This window comes from Miscanthus floridulus, chromosome 3, assembly GCF_019320115.1.
Source record: "Miscanthus floridulus cultivar M001 chromosome 3, ASM1932011v1, whole genome shotgun sequence".
In the NCBI taxonomy this organism is placed as follows: Eukaryota; Viridiplantae; Streptophyta; class Magnoliopsida; order Poales; family Poaceae; genus Miscanthus; species Miscanthus floridulus.
The window spans coordinates 43,787,704-43,807,196 of record NC_089582.1 but is presented as its reverse complement, the minus strand read 5'-3'; the positions used below and the strand labels follow the sequence as shown (position 1 = coordinate 43,807,196).

Sequence of the window (19,493 nt, the reverse complement as noted above, 5' to 3'; positions counted from 1 at the left end):
CCCATTTAGCCTCCGCTATAGCTGTTTTAGAGGTCATCTGCTAAATACCTTTAGCCGGAGATTTAAAACCTTGCATCTCTTTATTATCCTTGATGTGCAAGCTCTAGGAAAAAAACATCCATACATGGAGAGTTTATATTGGTTTGTAGTCTACATTTTCTTAAAGATTACTTGTGTGGCGTTCTAAGCAATAGATTTGATAGGGAATAGGAATTCAAATAATTTATGCTACTTCCATGTATTTTTTGTGAAATGTAATGATGGTAACACCACTGACTACATATTGTTGTCTACAAGATATACTAATAATTGTTCTTGTTGATTGAGAATAAAGACTATGTTACATGAGAACACATATTCCTTCGAAACTATGACTATGCATCTGTAACGAGAGCATGTAAGTTACGTCTACTTTAGAAACATTTAAGGACATAGAGGTCGCATTTCTACCATAAAGCGATGGTAGAAGCACATCCTAAATGACGGCTAGATCGTGTCTCATTTGTACGGACATCGCATGTTCCAATCATATAGGGTTCGTATAGTAGATAATAAAATGTGTTACCACATCGAGGTGAGCAAACATGTTATGACAACATTGGTAGGTAAAACAAAGCGGTTTCAACCCATTTGTATTTAATACTCCCGGCCTCTGTTGCAGACTAAATCAACTTCTAGAGTTGTATTAGTTTATTTTCATTAGAGAGTTTCATGGCGTTGTTTGTAATATTACCACATCATGTAAAATAAAATGAAACTTGGATGAAACATCCATTCTCAGTGCATAGTTTCATTCTATTGCTTCATAGATGTTTAATTTCATGATTCATATAGAGTTGGTAATCCTGCCAAAAGCGCCTCATCTAGATAAAACTCACTTCTTTTGTCTGTTCTTAAAACCGTTCTCATATCATAAAAAATAGTTATATGGTAGCCGATTAAATGCAAATAATGAAACCCATGCATGTGACACTCCCCACTTAGACTAGCCAAAGTCAAATTATATTTTTAACTTTGACTAAATCTGTAGAAAAGAGTAAAAATATTTATGACACCAAAGTAGATACATCATGAATGCAATTATTTGGTGTTATAGATATTGTTGTTGTTTCCTATAAAGTTGGTCAAACTTAAGATAATTTGAGTTTAGGTGATTTTAGGAATTGAATTATTTTGGAATGGATGGAGCACTTAATCGGATATATATGATGTTGGTGGCCTGCAGGCTGCACGATATACGCGGTCAGGGGCTGCAGATTTAGTATTCCCACGGGCTGTGCTGGTCGGGTGGAAGCCGTGGTACGGTGGTGGTGGAGAAGACAAATTAAACCAAGCTTTGCAAAGCCATGCATGGGCATGACAAAGTAATAATTTGACTTTGTGCGGTCGTGTGACTTCTTGTGTCTGCACCCTGCAGACGACGATGATTTGATAAATTAAATTAAATTAAATGTGGCACAGCTAACTATTGCCATGGTCATATGGTCAGAAGGATATCCAGAATGATGCGATTGCAGGCCGAGGATACACTGAAACTGAAAACAATTAATTAAGACGATGGCACCCGTCTCCCTCTACACGACAGACGACGCTGCACTTGACGCGGCGCAGCCCTCCTCCCCCTATATATACCTGCTGGCTCTGGCAGATGCATTGGTCGCCGCCGCTTCCTCTTGGTGCTTGCTGCCGCTGCCGCTGCCAGCTATCTCTCTCTCTCTCTCTCTCTCTCTCTCTCTCTCTCTCTATCTATCTATCTGCCTGTCTTACAAAGTCAGAAGAACAAGCACCTGCCACCTACACAAACATTTGCTCTGCTACTGCATATATACACCTACCATCCATCCGATCGATCTTCCGGCCGAGGTCCCAGGATCGGAGTAGCTAGCCAGTAATAAACAGATAAATAAACATGGTGATCCATCCTCTGACTCCCAGCAACCTCGTCCGTCATCTCTGAACAAGAGGATCGATCTCGGACCGGTGATTCATTCGCATTCCCAAGTTCAGTTCCCATTATATATCGTCGATCCGTCCCGGTCCCGGACCATTGTCGACCTGCAGGCAGGCTCCTCCAAGAAGCCTGATCGCTGCATCGATCAGGGATGGCTGTAAGTACAGTGGCATAAGCACGCGTTTGCATTCGATGGATTCGTTTACAATACGTACTCTATTCCCTCTATGTATATGATATGAAGCATGTATATGTAAATCGATCCGCAGGAGGGTAGCTGGACCCCGACTGCTGAGCTGCCTCTGCAACAGGGGACACCGCCGGGTGGTGAGGTGGAGGAGCATGGCGGCGGCAGTGCTGCTGCTGGGGCCGCGGCGGCGACGGCGGACGGGTCGGTGGGCTGGAACGGCAAGCCGTGCCGCAGAGACACGTCAGGAGGATGGTTCGCCGGCTTCCTCATGCTCGGTAAGTCAACGTGTAACGGTAGCGGACCGGTAGATTAGCAGGTTTTTATTTACTGCTTCATTAATCATCTTCGTGTGCAGTTTTCCTTTGCCAGTTTTAGATTTTACTACATTACATTACATACAGTATAAGTGGAACTGTGACACTGACAGTGATGGGAAACTGAGCCCTGTATTGTGGCTGTGGCTGTGGTGTGCATGGCGTGCAGCCAACCAGGCGCTGGTGACGTTCGCGGTCAACTGCGTGGGGATCAACCTGGTGACGTTCATGTCGGTGGTGATGAGGCTGGACAACGCGAACGCCGCCAACAAGGCCAGCAACTGGAACGGCACCACCTACGTCTTCTCCATCGTCGGCGCCATCGCCAGCGACTCCTACTGGGGCAGATACAAGGCCTGCACCATCTTCCAGCTCATCTTCCTCGCTGTACGTCGTATACTACTTTCTGTCTTCCTTGCATGCATTCATTCTGCTGTCATACACACTCCTATATGGCTACTGCATGCTTAATTTGCTGACTGTACACTACTGTACAACAGGGACTGGTGGAGCTGGCCGTCGCCTGCCACGTGTTCCTGGACAAGTCGTGCCACTTCGGCAACGGCGGGGGCCGGCAGGAGCACTGCAAGCCGCCCACGACGGTGCAGGCCGCCGTCTTCTACGTCTCCATCTACCAGATCGCGCTCGGGAGCGGCGGGTACCAGCCCGCGGCCAACACGTTCGGCGCCGACCAGTTCGACGAGACAGACGCCCGGGAGCGCAAGTCCAAGTCCGCCTTCTTCGGCTACTTCTTCGTCGCCAACAACCTCGGCGGCATCCTTGCCGTCACCGCGCTCGCGTACATGGAGGACAAGGGCGAGTGGGTCCAGGCGTTCTGGATCGCCACCGCGGCGGCGCTGCTTGGCTACCTCCTCTTCGCCGTCGGGACGCTCAGGTACAGGCACTTCCTGGCCAGCGGGAACGCCGTCGTCAGCGTCTGTCAGGTGCTTGTTGCTGCCGTAAGGAACAGGCGTGTCAGAGCTCCGGTGCGAGAGCAAGACCTGTACGACCCCGATGCTGCCGATGGAGACCACGTGAAGACGGCCGGGGTCAGGAAGATGGTGCACACACCAGAGTACAGGTACATAATACGGTGTTTGTTTGTTTGTTTATACACACACACACACACACACACAAAAATATATATAGTGACCGATGACTGCCGATCAAGTTTATATATATATTTATAAATATGTTTCTTTCTTTTCTTCGTTTTCATGAATCAGGTGTTTGGACAAGGCAGCGGTGGTTAAAGATCCAGCATCTGCCCTTCAAGTCCAGCCAGCAGGTCATCCGCCGCAGGGCAATTCCTCCAAGCCCAATCCATGGAGGCTCTGCACACTTACCCAAGTGGAAGAACTCAAGTGCATCCTGCGGCTAGTCCCAATCTGGCTCTGCAGCATCCTCTTCTCCACCTCCTACTCGCAGATGACGTCGGTGTTCATCGAGCAGGCGCAGGCCATGGACGACTCCCTGTGGAAGCTGACCATCCCGCCCGCCGGCATGGACGTCTTCGAGATACTGGGCGTGACGGCCTTCGTCTTCATCTACCGGTTCTGCATCGTCAAGGTCATGACGAAGATATCGCACGAGCCGACGGAGCTCCAGAGGATGGGCACCGGGCTCGTGATCTCCACCGCGGCCATGATCACGTCCGGCGTGGTGGAGCAGCAGAGGCTGATGCGCGCCACGGGAGGCGTCGACGCGTCCAGCACTCTGAGCATCCTCTGGCAGATCCCGCAGTACCTGCTGATCGGGGCCTCCGAGGTGTTCATGTACGTCACCATGACAGAGTTCTTCAACGACCAGCTCCCGGAAGGCCTGAGGAGCCTCGGGAGCGCCATGAGCGTCGCCTCCATGTCGGCTGGGAGCTTTGCGAGCAGCCTACTCGTCACTCTGGTGATGACCATCACCTGTAGAGGCGGCCGGCCTGGGTGGATACCTCAGGATCTCAACAAGGGTCATGTGGACTGGTTCTTCTACCTCATAGCGGCACTCAACGCCGTGGATCTGTTGGCATTCGTGGTGTTTGCCAAGAGGTATAGGCCGGCTCCAGTGATCATACATGGAGCAAATGAAAATGAAACTGGTGTCGAGAAGGTCCAGGATGGGGAGGAATGTATTTGAATGCCTATGTCGGGTTCTTAGTTAGGCCTTGTTTAGATGCACTCCAATCCATCCCAATCTCTCGCAAAACTTGTGGATTGGGGTGGATTGGACTGCATTCAAACAAGCCCTTAGTTAGATGTCATTTGTCATGGTGGTAGTGCTTTCTTTTTCTTGCAGGGTTGGAGTTAGCCCACTCTTCTAGCTGGTTGTCCCAAAGTCATGTACTCCTGCATGGATGGTCCTATTTAAATGCTAAACTGTTGAAAAGAATAATTTGCTTGCACAAATACATGCACTGCTACTATAGTGAAGGCCTCAAAGAGTCTCTGCATTAATCCTTACGAGACGCACTAGGAAAAAAGGGTCATGCTTATGCTTATGTGAGGCACATGAAAGAGACATGGTTAACACTACTCATGCACAAATTGAAAAGGTTAACATGTAAGCAAAACAGTGTTGTCTTTGTCTTTTAAAAGTTTAAGTTGGGGCTTAATTTTAGAGAATTGATCTCACCACCTTTGTCACCACTTTGCAAGATTTTCGAACTAAAGCTCCTAATCATCACTTGATATCTTGTGTTTAAGTTTAAACCCATGGCTTAGCTTATGACTAACACCTAGGGTGTTATAGTTTAGACCTTAGAGATTGTGATCTTTGAGATATTGGGTTATTGTGCCCTTGTATCTTGGCGAGCCTTGAGGTTTTTGTGGCCTTCCATTGAAGGCATGGTGGCCTTCTAGGTTGCGACCATCAGTTCTCGGTGTGGAGTGGCACTGTATTGATGTGCGGGGGATGAGGAGACCCCCTCCCTCGTGTGGAGAAGATCCATAGTGTACACGAAATCTAGGTGATCGAAAGAGCAAAGTGGCGGTAGTGAGACTTTGTGACTCACGACACTTGCCTTTGGTTGGTTGATGACTTGTGTGGTGAATCCAACACCATGATCGAGAGAGACTTGGTGACCTGGAGCATACCCCTGTGGAGCTTTAATGTTGACTAGTATTGGTTGTTATTTGACAACCGATATACAAGATATATCATTGCTGAGAGTTTGCCCTCTCTACCTTGAGCTCTTTACTTTACCACGTTTATTGCTTTCGCTTGTGCTTTGCTTGTATGACCTCTACCTTCCTAGATTAGCTATAGGAAAGTTGGTAGGATTGTGTTTTTCTTGAGTGTCAACGGGGGGGAGTCCCCCCCCCCCCCCCCCCCACACACACACACACACACAATTGATAGGATTGTCTCTAAGTTGCAGAACTCTTTTGATTTGAGGGCAAGTTAGGGCACACTAGGAAAATCTTAAGTGCATATCTTGCTAGAATAGTTTATGATTTTTCTAGTGGTAGTTTAAATTGAGTCCTAGGATTTAAGTTTGAAATTAGTCACCCAATTCAAACCCCCTTCCTCTTGGGTTCTCACAGGACCTTTCACTCAGTTGCGATACTTGGCTCAAGAAAGGTCATTAGCTTTCAGTTCAAGTCCTCGATTGCCTTGCATTCAAAATTGGGGTCACATTCCTCTTGTGCATTGTGACCTAACTTCCAAGTTTTTTGATCAAAACAATCCTTTTAGGTCAGCATCAAGTTCCTTTTATCCTTATGCTCTATGATTTGACGTGAAATTGCAGAAGCCACAGCATTATCCTTATCTCTACCTAGCTAGTGGGGTTTGAAGTGGTTTGTAACTGATCTAAAGAGATTGGTTTTGTTTGGATTTGTTTGAATTATGCATAGCTTCTAATCCAGAGCTTAGCTAGCTAGCTAGATAGCTAATTGTGAAAGTAGCAGTCTGGCTACGACCAACCCAGCCTATTACATTACATTCTTCAACCCACAAATGTGTAGGCCTAATCTAAGCCAAACATGACCAATTAACGTGCATGCAACTTGGGTTGCAGACTCATCCAAGCCTCCAAGGCCATAAATTGCTTTGTGTGACCTTGAGGGTGGCTAAATTGTGTGCACCTGTACGTGTGCATAGAAAGAGCAAGGGGTGTGTGGTGAGAAAGAGGACAACCTACCATAATTACGAAACCCACTACGGATGATTGAAAAGATGAAAATCAATGGCTTTGGATGATAGAAAAAAGGGTTTTAGTATTAAACTTGAGCGAGGAAAATTAAACCACATGAAAATAGTTTTGGAGGGTTTTAGTATTTGTTCTTCTGGATTCCCGCATACCCTGTTTTCATTCTCATTCCTGGCTATCCTATTCTCGTTCCTGTTTTCCGTGATCAAATACGGAAATAGAAACGGTTAACGGGTTTTCTCGCTCGATCACTTTCATCTCTACACCCAAGTAACCTCGTGTTCGGACAGGTCTAGGAACATATACGTTTTGGAGGCCAACGAAACACACTCTTGTCTTGAATTAGACGGACCGAAAGAGGCGGAAAGGAGAAATAAAAAACAATAATCAGCCTGTTCGGTAAGACTGAAAAATAAGTCAAAATACTGTTCCGGCCGATTGTTGTAAGAGGAAAATATTGTTATGGATGAAATCACTGTTCATATAAACAGTGATTTTGTGAGTGCGCCGGCCAGGCCAGCCGAACGCGGTAGATGCCTCTAGTTCATTAGGACAAATATGTAATACAAAAATCCGTTGTAGTCTAGCTGGTTAGGATACTCGGCTCTCACCCGAGAGACCCGGGTTCGAGTCCCGGCAACGGAACTTTTTCATTTTTTTGGCTTATTTGTTCTGGCTTGCTCGATGATATCATGCGTAAATTCCAATGACAAACCAAGATCCATTTCCATGTTCATTGCTGCTACAACCTAAATAAATACTTTGATCGCTCCTTCCATAGCTGGGGCTCCTATATGCTCCCATACATGCCATGCTTATGGTTTTTTTTTTTTTTTTTTTTGCATCAAATACAAAAGCCACAAGTACTCTGTCATGCACAAGGCCGCCGCAGCTGAAGTGGGGTAGGTCACGCGGAAGTATTCAGGGAAGTGAACCATATACCATACACAGGTTCAGTTCAGTCGCGAATTTGCTCCAACAATACAAAAACGTTAGAGAACATGTGAAATGAAAAATAAACAATAGGCACTTCCATTGATTCTTCTGCCCTCCAAGAAGAAAGCTGGCACGGATTACAAGCATTGCGTTTACCAGGTCTATTTGAATCCATGTCGCGGTCTCTGCACAAGCCCAAACTGCAATCAAGCCTTATAGTTCAATCATATGTCACGGAACTGACTATAGTTCCTCAAATCCTTCTTCGTCAGCGTCGGCATCAATTCTTTCAAAATGAATCCGGAAGCTCTCCATCTACCAATCCCAGGAAAAGGAAAAAAAAATCAAATGAATGTTCAACGTGCCGTCAGAGAATGTTATGGGGCCTGCATTATTGCAAACCTAAGGATGATAACACTATAAGGATCTGTTGGAAAGATATTTGGTAAGGTTCTAACGATATTTACTGTTGCTGCAAACTATGACAGGAGGTGAGCAGCAGCAATCCAGATCTTTCTTCAGGCTTACAGCGAGAAGTTGCACCGGTTGCTATTTCTGAGCTAGCAATCTACTGGAGATTCATTAAGAAATTCCACTTTTCTAGATAGGTTTCACATGTGAGTGTGTTTTCTTTTCTAGAGACAGACTTGATGTAAGGATCTGATCTCTGGCTGTCCAACTACACAAAAGGTTGCTGTACCTTTTCCTCTTACAGTCTAAATTGGTTTTAAATCAATACACAATGGTCCTCAATGATTTATTTACAAGTACGTGTTTTCTTATGCAATGGTACTTATATGTATTGTTGGTAATATATTTCATACAGAATTGACAGTGATAACTAAACATAGGCCATCTAAAGGTAAAACCTGCACTTTTTCGTTTGGATCTTGGCAAAAAAGTTACAGATAGTTCTAGACATATGTCAGATTGACATTTTAGGAAATATTTGAATTTAGATGTCATGGTGTCTACCAGAAATCAGTCAGACTTTGCTAATTGTCCCTCTACCAAGATATATTCTGACAAAAGAATTTGAAATCATGGCCATGATAATGATCCCAAGATCTTTTCAGATCATCTTCAAAATTACTGTAACTGAAATAAATCAAGCAGCAGTTATTCATTGGCTCACTTGTGCATCTGAAAACCGCAGCTGTTCTGCAACAAAAAGCATTCTGCCACATTGTTCCCATGGAGTAGCTAGATCTAAGCCAATATCCTTTGCAACATTGTCATATTGCACAAAGCTGACTCGAAAGCCCTGATTAAAGAAAAGCTTTTCCAGATTCTCCTGTTCCAAGCCCTGCAAAACAACATACAGGGGAGCTATTATTGACAACCCATTTAAAAGATAATATGTGATTTTGACATATATATTTAATCAACCATGTCCATTGGTGCTGTACAGTCTGGAAAATGGGGCAGTTCTCCTATGAAGATACTTCCTTTCATTGCTAAGTTGCTTATGACAAGCAAGAGATTTTCCAAACTTGTGGTTGTGGACAGAGGTAAACCCTGCAATGCCAATAAAACTTAATTTTAGAAAAAGAAGACTATCAAGGTGTTGTTACTGACTGCACTAACATTCATATACACCATAACTGAACTGCTGTTGTTCTCAAGGCCAATGAAAACATTTGTAAATTTCACTTAATTAAATATGTTTTTCTGGATAGAATTGAATAAGATGATAAGGAAACAAATTGAAAATTTACCATGCTTACAAGATAAGCTAATTACCTGCAGTACCCACAAGCTGAGCCTATTCCCGTTGAAACCATTTTTTCTCAACCCCGCTTGTAAATCATGGGATTCCAAAGAAGTATGAAGCAAGACACAATTTCGCGACACTTTCGCTCCAGTTCCTGTGAACCATAAGAAACATAAATGCACATGAGTTCTTGACAATCATTACCAAAGCTCTAACTTTTCTTTAGAGAAGTAAGAAAATCGTTCATATGCCACTGAATAAGTTCATGCTCTAAAACATGCTACTCATTATGAGACCAATATGTTTTTGAATAAACAGCCCAATATGTCAGTGAGGCATAGCACAAGAAACTATTAGGGGTATACAGGGAATGAACTTGTTACATTTTAATGGTTATTACCAGATCTGTTTTTAAATAACTGACATTTGTGATGAAAAGCTATCTTTTATCATTACTACATCTATTTTTTGAAGGATCGAAGAGCTTGACAAAATTTTTATATTTGAGCACTCAAAATCCACCCAACAAATTATTAGTAGTGCCTCAACTGACCAGAATAGATAGGTTCAGACACTAATGGTTGCATCTTCTGGAAAATAAATGGAAAATACATATGTTTTGATTGAACTATAGCATAAACATGGGTAAGGAAGCCCTATCATCTATTCTTCAAAACAAACAAAAAGAAGAAACTTGTGACTGATAAGTCTCTACTACACCTCTGAGCTGCTTAGTTGCTGCAGTGAATACTTTTCCTGGTGACACATCATATATAACAGACAACCTTGGCCAGTTCAGCCTGTACGGACGAGTGTCCATTCCATCTGTCAACAGAACAATCTATAAGGAATGAGCCAGCAGATTCTCAAATGGTTGGAAGGAAAGAGTTTAGCATAACATTTACTTAAATTTACCTGTCTAATATCTTCTGAATTGTTGATCAAATTCTGTAATTTGTCATCAATATATCTGGTTGTTAGCCTATAATGATCTTGCCAAGGCACTGCATGTGAATCTAGATAATCCATGTGATGATGTGCCACATCATGTGAAAGAAGAACAGCAGCATATGGATCGATGAAAAGAGGATCTGCACGCGTATAACTTCATTAAATCACATTGGAACTATCATAGAACATATTTAAAGCTAAAGAAGCTAATACTCTACGGTGATTATTATCAAAGCTTTCCCAGGAAAAGAGTACAACATGGTTCAAACAGCAGTGGATATGTCATCAACATTTGCCTCATGACTCATCATGAGGAACTCCGACATCTTTCAATGTGATTAAATGACTAGAAAATGAAGTAGAGGCAAATAACGAAAGTTGCATAAGGCATCTGCACACGTAAATATTTTGGTAATCAAGTTTGCACCTCAGTTGTTATTAATACATTCTCGACCTTAAAAAACATGATAATGAGTTATGTTCCTATAATTTTGCAGCACAATAAACCAACACATTGTGCTGAAACAGCAAACAACGTGAAAACAGCAGTCTGACAACAGAATACAAAGATGAAATATCAACCTACCAGAAAATAAATAACAGGACAACAACAGAAGACAGCTGTGTACTAACATAGACATGTTTGTATGTCTTCTCTGTTCAAGCTAAACCCTAAGTTGCCTCATTCGAGGCAAAAGAATCACAAAAACCAGGACTCTAGTATAGTATCCACACTTCCACAGTGATATTGCAATATTACTCAAGAGCTGTTTACTTCCACCAGGTCATATATAACCTTTGAGCATATAACTGGATAATCTCCCAAAACATGTAACCCGACTTCCTTTCAAGTATTAAACCTGACCGCCAGATTGTTCCATTCCCTTGTTAAATGAGTTCACAATGAAGAACAAAATAGCATGCAATGGTTTCGGCCTGCCCCAAGTGAAAGAAAATCGTGATTGCAGGTAGCACGTGATCAATTATAGTTTATCCACGATTCGTCGAACAGGTGGCGCGCACGCGCAGTTCAGCAATACCAACCCAAATCGGAAGGTCAATCAAAGCAACAACACGAGAAAAGTCGCCAGGTGTACCTGAGCGGCGAGACTCCTCGTCGCGGATGCGAGCGGCGCGGAGGGCAGCGAGGAGGAGCTGGTCGACTTCCACTGGCTCCGGGAGCGGGCCTCCGCGGGGCGCGCCAGCGTCGGTTGCCGAGGGCCGCAGCGGCGAGCGCCTCCGGCTGTTCCAGGAGGAGGAGCAGTCTGGGGGACGTGGCGGCGGCGGCAGAGTCAGAGACCTGCGGCGTGCGGACGCGGCCGCCGGCGGCGGCGGCGCGGCGAGCCTCGGCAGCGCGGGCATGTGCCGAGCCGACGTCACCTGCTGACGTGGGCGCGCCTTACAGTTCCTCAGTTGTTCTCTCTCTATCCAGTTGCCGAGCAGGTGCAGTGCGTTCGAACCATGGGAGCGTGGGTCCAGAATATGTGAGGAATTTGTGAGTTCGATTTTCAGTCTGACACGAATACTCAACGGCTTTAGCCTCGTTCGTTTCTCACGGAACGGCCCGGAACGAGACCCCATCCGTCGGTTCAGAACGACCTAGAACAAAAACCCGACCAACAAAGATGTCGTTCGGTTAAGCTTGGCTTGGAATAGAATCCGATCAGTCTTGACATTCTATGTGATCTACGGTCAGATTTGCTTCCTCGTCTCTTGACATCCGCAACCAAATCACCTGGATCTCACTTCCCTCCTAGGACCATTCCTGCTGTAGTTTCATTCCCAAGAAAACGAACAAGGCCTAGGACCATTCCTGCTGTAGTTTCATTCCCAAGAAAACGAACAAGGCCTTAGTGTTATCGGTACGGTGTTGCTTTTCCTTGGTTCGATTTCATTCAACACTGGGGCTGTTCTAACCACAGTATTTGGCCACGGGCATCCGTCCCATCTAGATGCGGCTCATCCTTATTCACTCTGCTCTTTCTTTCTAAAAAAGAAATATATCAGCCGTGCTTATCCGCTCGTCTCACGTGAGTGCGTGGACGCACATCCGCCCGCCCTACCACGCCGCCTTCCACCACCGCGCGCTTGTCAGGCTACCGCATCGTGCTCTTCCCCCCACAGCCTCGTGCCCCATCGCCGACCGCGCTACGCCCCGTCCTAGTCACCGGTGCCGCTCGCTCCATCATCATCCGTCCATCGCCATTGCGCGCGTCGCTGACCCCGCCATGGCCGCTAGGGCACACGTGCCGTGGCGGGTCAAGTCTTCCTCGGCCGAGCCACGGGCACCCACGAGCACGACCGGTGCTGGTGGTGCTCGCGCGCCGCGGCTTGCCATCGGCTCCTACCCCGATGGCCGAAATCGACTGGCCCCAGCCTTTCCCTTCCCTATGTTGCATATGTATATTTCAAGTGTTTCAGACATTTCAGATGTATGTTGCAATTGTTTTATTTTGATGTTGCAAAAGTAGATCGGGAGATGTTGCACATGTTTGAAAGTGCAATTAAGCCTTAATTGTGGGTTTTGGTGATAATGACAACGCAATTAGAGAACTAATGAAATTTATCGAGATGACAAGTAGGGAACTTATATTCGAAGATGCTACACGAAACGGATGAGTCCCCAATTACAAATATAGATGGCTTTAAACTCAAAGGAGGTTTAAATTCTTTTATATATTGAATTTGAGTATAGGAAAAGACGTACTATAAAGGGGGCACAATGCTTAAGCTAATATGTGCTACCAAGTGCTCAAACAACCACAAGCATCATCAGATTCACAGCCAAGACAGTCTACACTTCACTATTACCCTTACTGTCATGCGTGGTGCAGCACTGCCGCACTTGAAGAGAGGCTCGCCTGACCCCTTGGTCGTGGGCTCTGGTTCGCTCGACCCCTTGGTCGCGGGCTCCTGCTCGCCCGACCCCTTAGTCGCGGGCTCCAGTTCGCTCGACCCCTTGGTCGCGGGCTCCGGCTTGCCCGACCCCTTGGTCGCGGGCTCCGGCTCGTCCGACCCCAAGGTCGCGGGCTCTGTCTCGCCCGACCCCAAGGTCGTGGGTTCTGGCTTACCCGACCCTTTGGTCACGTCCTCATGTCACCCGACCTCTTGGGTGCAGTGTTCGTTGAGGACTAGGGGAATATATACTTTTCCCTTTCCTTCCCAACGGCTATTTGCGATTTTAGTGACTACTGGGGGGCCGAGGTATATATACATTTCCTCTTCCTTCCCAATGGTAACGAACCAGCTCTCTTCTTCCTCACTTCAGCATGCCCAAAACAGAGCATGAGCTCTCTCTCTCTCTCCATTGTTGACCTCAAGCCATGAAGCAAATCAATTGATTTCTCCATCAATCATTGAGGAAAAAGGGTTCCAAACTCGATTAGAGAGCAGCTCCATTGATTCCCAAACTCTAAAGAGCATTTGGTTTATGTTTTGGCCGGTAGTTGTGTTTGTTACTCTTGGAGCTTGGCTCCTAGCCGACTAAAGCATCGCCCATGGAGCTTGTCAACTTGTGTGGCAGTCTCGGGAGATTTGTAACCATCTCTTGAAGCTAGTAAACTCACCCCTCATCTCAAGAGTTAAGTCTCTTGACTTGAGAACGAGGAAGGGCTAGAAAGCTCTAAGCCTTAGTGGCTAACCTTAACAACGTGGAGGTAGGCAAGCCTTGGTGGCGAGCCGAACCACGGGATAAATCATTATGTCACTTATGCTTGATTTACATTACTTGCATGACATATTATTGATTGAGGTGATTTCTAGAGTTTGAGGCTGATCTACTTGTGTGTGGTGTTTCCACCACTTTCAGCTGTCGATCTGTGATCTATTACCCTGTAGGAAGCTAAGAAATATACCCGATCTAAATTTCATTGGAAAGATTTTGAACTATGAACTAATCTCTTCTACAGGAGCGGCAGTGCCACGCTCACAAAGCGGCAGTGCCGTGGGTGAATTTGACTTCGGTTTAAGTTGAATTTTTATAGGCCTATTCATCCCCTAGGCGTATCAGAGATCCTACAAGTGATATCAGAGCCTGGTTACCTCGTGTGTGCTTCACCACGTGAGGTATGAAGCCCGAGGGAGGATCCGGTGCTGTGAAGCCCATCAACGTCAATCCAGAGGACGTTGGGCTACATGACACCGACAACAGTGATCTTAGCGCCTCTACAGCGAGCAACTCCACGCTCCCGTAGCTAGAGGCAACCGATGCCGAAAAAGCTCAAAATAAAAAAGAAAGAAAGAAGAAGAAAGGTAGCTAGAAAAGAGAAAAGAGAAGCAAGAGAGAAGAAGGAGGAGGAGGAGCTGTTAGAAGAGAAGAATTAAGAAAAGAAGTAAGAAGACTTAAGAGAGAAGCTAGAAGAAAAAGAAGAGAAGCAAGAAAGAACAAGGAACAAGAAGCAAAAGCCTCTAATTCATCTTCAAGTGAGCTATCTAGCAGCTCTGAAGATGATGATGATATGAGTCCTACCAAGTGCATAGCAAGAAGGACAAGAAAGGAAAGGGCAAGAAGAATGACGATAACAAATATGCCGCCGTATCCTTTAACTATTCTTCTATGTCTATGACTAACCATGATTGCAAGTCTTTCATCAATGTGCCCACAGGCAAGTTACCTCATTTCAATGGGACTAACTTTGCCAAGTGGAAGCACTTGATGAGAGTCTATCTTATAGGTCTTCATCCTGGCTTTTGGGAGGTTATTTGTAATATATTTGAGCCACCGGTTGATCCCAAGAATCCAACCATGGAAGAAATGAGAATCATCCACCTCAATGGTTAAGCTACTAGTGTGCTACTTAGTGCCTTGGATGGTGATGAGTACAATAGAGTGATTGGTGTGGATGTTGCCAAGCAAATTTGGGATACTTTGCACCTTGCACATGAAGGGGTTGACAAAGTGAGAAAAGCAAGAATTGATTTATTGATATCCAAGCTCAACCGATTTGTTATCTTGGATGGAGAAGGGCCACAAGAGATGTTTGATAGGTTGATGACCATGGTGGACAAGATTAGAGGCTATGGTTGTGATGAGCTAGATGATCACAAAGTGATCAAGATTATGTTGGAAGCTTATTCACCAAGAAATGAGATCGTAGTAACTCTAATTAGAGACAAGAAGAAGTTTAAGTACTTCACACCAAATGATGTACTTGAGAGGATCTTGACATTTGACATGCAAAGAGAAGAAGCAAATGAGAGGAAGAAGCTTGGAGAATTGCAAGCAAAGCTAGAAGACATCAAGATCAACAAGGATGTAGCTCTCAAGGCCAACAAATCAAGCAAGCAAGGCTCTACAAGCAAGTTCAAGACCAACAAGCAAGCTTCAATTAGCAAGTCCAAAGCAATCAAGCAAGTTCAAAAAGAGTAGAGACCGCCTCATCCTCTAGTGAGAGTGAACATGATGATGAACAATATGAGAAAGTGGATGATGTTGCTCTCTTTATGAGAAGGTTTCACAAAGGGTTAAAGAAGCAAGGATACAAGGTAGTAAAGAGGAAGTTTCCAAACAAGAAGAAGATGACATGCTACAATTGTGGAAGCACTGATCATTTTATTATCAAGTGCCCACATGAGATCAAGGAGAAGAAGTATAAGAAAGAGAAGAAGGAGGACAAGGCCGACCGGAGAAAGAGCAAGAAAAACATAGGAGAAGCTCACATTAGGCATGAATGGGATTCATCTATTGAAAGCTCAAGTGAAGAAGATGAGAACGTTGCAACCATTGCTATCCATGAGCCATCTTCTTCACCAAAACTCTTCACCAACATGTCTGATGATGACTACTACTCCCCTCACATTTGTCTTATGGCAAAGGGTGAGAAGGTAAAATCTAAATCCAAGGCCAAAGCTCCTCCACCTCCACCTCTTAGTGATATCTCTAGTAGTGATATTAGTGATGATGAATCTAGTGTCGGATGCCGTGAGAAGGGGTACCCTAAGCAAGACAGAAAAAATGACTGCGTAGACTTCGTAAAGATCGAAACCAGCTAAACACCGCTGGCCTCGGCCGGTTCTCCGACTCGCCCGAGGCCCCCTCACCGCTGACCTCGAGCGACTCCCCGCCGAAGGCCTCGGCCGGGCCACTGACCCTCCGTCTCGCGTGAGGCGGGCTCGGCAGCACTCCGCTGCCTCTTCCTTCTCCCGTCCCTCTGACAAAACGTCGTGTCGCATTAACTCAGCCAACTGCTGCCCCTGACATCGGCCGCACGCTCGGCATAGTACAGCAGAGTGGCCGACGGGACAAGAAGCAGGACGGGGCAGGGGTTACCCGCCACTGTGCTAACCACTATGCACATGGCTGACGCCCATGCCTCACTGAGCTGCCAACTCCTGCTCCAAGGACAACGCAGCATGGGGAGCCACGTCTGGGCTACTGTGGCCTCGGAATCAGTACCCAGGACCAATAATTCCCTCCAAGGCCTCGGCAGTTTGCTTCAGGGGCTCGGCAGCCTGAGGACCCACGTCCGCCGGGGCCCCCCGCGATGGCTTGGCCTCGGCACCTGCAGAGCCACCGCTCCCCACAATGTCATCACACGATGACCCGCACGTCGCCCGGACTGGGCAGGGGTTACCCGCCACTATACTGACCACCATGCACGTGGCGGACGCCCATGCCTCACTGTGCTGCCAACTCCTGTCCCAAGGACAACGCAGCATGGGGAGCCATGTCTGAACTACTATGGCCTCGGAATCAGTACCCAGGTCCAATAACTCCCCCAAGGCCTCGGCAGTTTGCTTTAGGGGCTCGGCAGCCTGAGGATCCATGTCCGCCGAGCCCCCCACGATGGCTCAGCCTCAGCGTCTGCAGGGCCGCTGCTCCCTACGACGTCATTGCACGGTGACCAGCACATCGCCCGTAATGTCCTGCATCAAGCTATACTGGAGCCCCACGATGCACAAGATCGAGTATGACCGGCGCGTCACTTTTGCACGACAAGGACAGGGCCACTCCATCGACCATACCACGACAGTGGCCGGCTACAGGGCTCGGACACGCCACCCCGTTTACAGAAGCGCTATGTAGCAATCTATGTACGGTCCCAGGTCTCCCTTAGAGTATAAAAGGGAGGCACCGGGGCCATTTCTAGGGGCGACCGGAAGAGGACGAACACACCGATAGAACTTGACACTACACTGCTTGAGAACAACGCCTCAAGCAGCTCGCACCACCCTCACCGAGACCTGGGGCTAGCCCCCTCTCTCACCTAGCTTGTAACCCCCTACTACGAGCACTCCGGTGCAAGGAATACAAGATCAATCTCTCAGACTGGACATAGGGCCTCGATTGCCTGAACCAGTATAAACCTTGTGTCTCTTTGCATCACCATCCGGGATTAGGGGCACGCAGCACAAACTCACTCGTTGGTTGAGGGACCCCCGGTTCCAAAACCCCGACAGTTGGCGCGTCAGGTAGGGGATCTGCGTGTCGGCTTCATCATCCTAGCAAGTTCCGGATGGCAGACCCGGTACGACCATTGCGTCTCGGCACCATAGTTTGGTTCGGAAGCCTAGAGTTCATGTCTCTAGGGCATGAGTACGACATGGTGCTCCTCGCCCCTCGAGCCCCACCGTCCGACGATGAAGTCACGCCCCCGGCAGCCCAGGCGCAGGCGGCGCCCGGGCAGCCGCTCTCGCCATGCTCGCCAGGCACGACGCGAGCAAGGCCACCCCGACGCTACGCGAACCCAGGGCGGCACGCCACTCCCCGCCGATACCCTACGACCAGCTGTTGGTATGGGGTCCCTGGCTGGGGACCTGTCTGGCCTGAGCATGGACGAAGGAAAATCGCTGGCGGCTTGCCGCGATACCCAGCCGTCTGGCTCCGCTCCACCACTCCCTGGAGAGCCGACCCCGGCGGGGCAGAATATGGAGACGGCACCGTCGCCATCCCCCTTTGGATTGAGAAATGCCGCCGCCTCTTACGCCTACGCTTACGCTGCCACTCACGAGCACCCCTTGGAACGCCGCCAGCGCTTCACTCCCGACCTGAGCATCCGCTCCGACTCCTCGGACGAGGACGAGGCATGGCCCGGGGTGGACTTCTCTGAACTCCACAACCCTGGGGCTTTGCGCCAATTCTTGGCTGCAAGCGACTACTGCCTTGGCTACTCCAACTCTGACGACGAAGGGACTTACGATCCATCTCGTGAGTGCTTCCACGTCGGGCTCGGGATGCCAAGGGTGGGCGAAGAGGACGAGAGGACAGGCAACCATTCCCCGCCCCGGGCAGGGGCGGGCGACGCCACACCTCCGCGTCTCGAACCCCCGGCAGCACGGAACGAGAATCCTGTTCGTAGGGGACATCGACGCCCAGACCTGGAGTAGCTCCACGAGCTTCAAGCCAAGGTCGAACAAGACCGACTCCTTCTGCAACAGCTTCGGGACACTCTTGAGCAGGAGCAGCGAGGGCGTGGTGAGGGCGGAGGAGCCCGAGGGAGGGCCCGCGACGTCCATCACTGCATCAACGATAACGAGGGGGGAGAGCCACCCCCAATCTTTAATCGCGCTAGCCAGAATGTCGCAGCGGCTGCGATGCTGGTCCGAGCGATGCCCGAGCCCTCCACCACCGAGGGGCGACGGGTCCGCGGAGAGCTCCACGACCTCCTCGAGACCGCAGCGGTGCAGCAGGCCGAAAGTTCCGCCTCCCGTCGGCGCGGAGGCACTTCAGAGCAGCTCGCAGCGCAACCTCGTCGGGGCCAGGATGCCTCGGTCCGCCCCGAGGCCGCTCGCACGCCGACGGTCAACAGGGCCCCCTCGGTACGCGATCGACCTAGAGACCAACGCGAGGCACGGGACGACCATGAAGTAGTTGGCGAGCGACGGCGCCACGACAACGGAGTCGCCCGGGGCTACCACCCGCACCGAGGCGGTCGCTACGACAGCGGTGAGGACCGCAGTCCTTCCCCTGAGCTGCCAGGCCCTCGGGTCTTCAGCAGGGCCATCCGCGCGGCTCCTTTCCCCGCCCGGTTCTGACAGCCAGCCAATCTCGCGAAGTACAGCGGCGAGACCAACCCGGAGCTCTGGCTCGCCGATTACCGCCTGGCCTGCCAGCTAGGCGGCGCGGACGATGACCTGCTCATCATCCGCAATCTCCCTCTGCTCTTGTCGGACTCGGCACGAGCCTGGCTCGAGCATCTCCCTCCCTCGCAAATCCACGACTGGCGTGACTTAGTTAGGATCTTCGTCGGGAACTTCCAGGGCACTTACGTACGCCCCGGGAATTCCTGGGATCTTAAGAGCTGCCGCCAGAAGCCGGACGAGTCTCTCCGAGACTTCATCCGACGCTTCTCCAAACA

General features: G+C 48.1%; 2 protein-coding genes and 1 non-coding gene across 3 annotated transcripts; 2 read left to right on the top strand and 1 right to left on the bottom strand.

Moving 5' to 3' along the window:
* Positions 1–2,102: 2,102 nt before the first annotated feature.
* On the top strand, positions 2,103–4,582 carry LOC136543640 (protein NRT1/ PTR FAMILY 7.3-like). The gene is made up of 5 exons (XM_066536028.1): positions 2,103–2,108; positions 2,221–2,416; positions 2,625–2,842; positions 2,956–3,536; positions 3,682–4,582. The coding sequence occupies exons 1-5, from the start codon at positions 2,103–2,105 to the stop codon at positions 4,580–4,582; spliced, it is 1,902 nt and encodes a 633-aa protein (XP_066392125.1).
* A 2,586-nt stretch (positions 4,583–7,168) lies between these two features.
* TRNAE-CUC (transfer RNA glutamic acid (anticodon CUC)) lies at positions 7,169–7,241 on the top strand. The gene has a single exon. It is a non-coding gene; the product is annotated as a tRNA-Glu (tRNA).
* Positions 7,242–7,408: 167 nt separating this feature from the next.
* LOC136545597 (O-methyltransferase 1, chloroplastic-like) lies at positions 7,409–11,680 on the bottom strand. The gene is made up of 7 exons (XM_066537606.1): positions 11,295–11,680; positions 10,162–10,337; positions 9,967–10,087; positions 9,276–9,400; positions 8,922–9,050; positions 8,668–8,838; positions 7,409–7,847 (listed from the first exon to the last, which is right to left on the bottom strand). The coding sequence occupies exons 1-7, from the start codon at positions 11,557–11,559 to the stop codon at positions 7,776–7,778; spliced, it is 1,059 nt and encodes a 352-aa protein (XP_066393703.1). The 5' UTR covers positions 11,560–11,680; the 3' UTR covers positions 7,409–7,775.
* Between the last annotated feature and the right edge of the window lie 7,813 nt (positions 11,681–19,493).

Bases quoted from the DNA above. Each gene is read 5' to 3' on its own strand.
- LOC136543640 (XM_066536028.1), top strand. The intron at 2,843-2,955 runs GTACGTCGTATA...ACTGTACAACAG, and splicing joins TCCAGCTCATCTTCCTCGCT to GGACTGGTGGAGCTGGCCGT. The intron at 3,537-3,681 runs GTACATAATACG...TTCATGAATCAG, and splicing joins GTGCACACACCAGAGTACAG to GTGTTTGGACAAGGCAGCGG.
- LOC136545597 (XM_066537606.1), bottom strand. From the start codon at position 11,559: ATGCCCGCGCTGCCGAGGCTCGCCGCGCCGCCGCCGCCGGCGGCCGCG. The intron at 9,051-9,275 runs GTAATTAGCTTA...TTGGCATTGCAG, and splicing joins TCAGCTTGTGGGTACTGCAG to GGTTTACCTCTGTCCACAAC. The intron at 8,839-8,921 runs GTTGATTAAATA...GTTGTTTTGCAG, and splicing joins GTACAGCACCAATGGACATG to GGCTTGGAACAGGAGAATCT.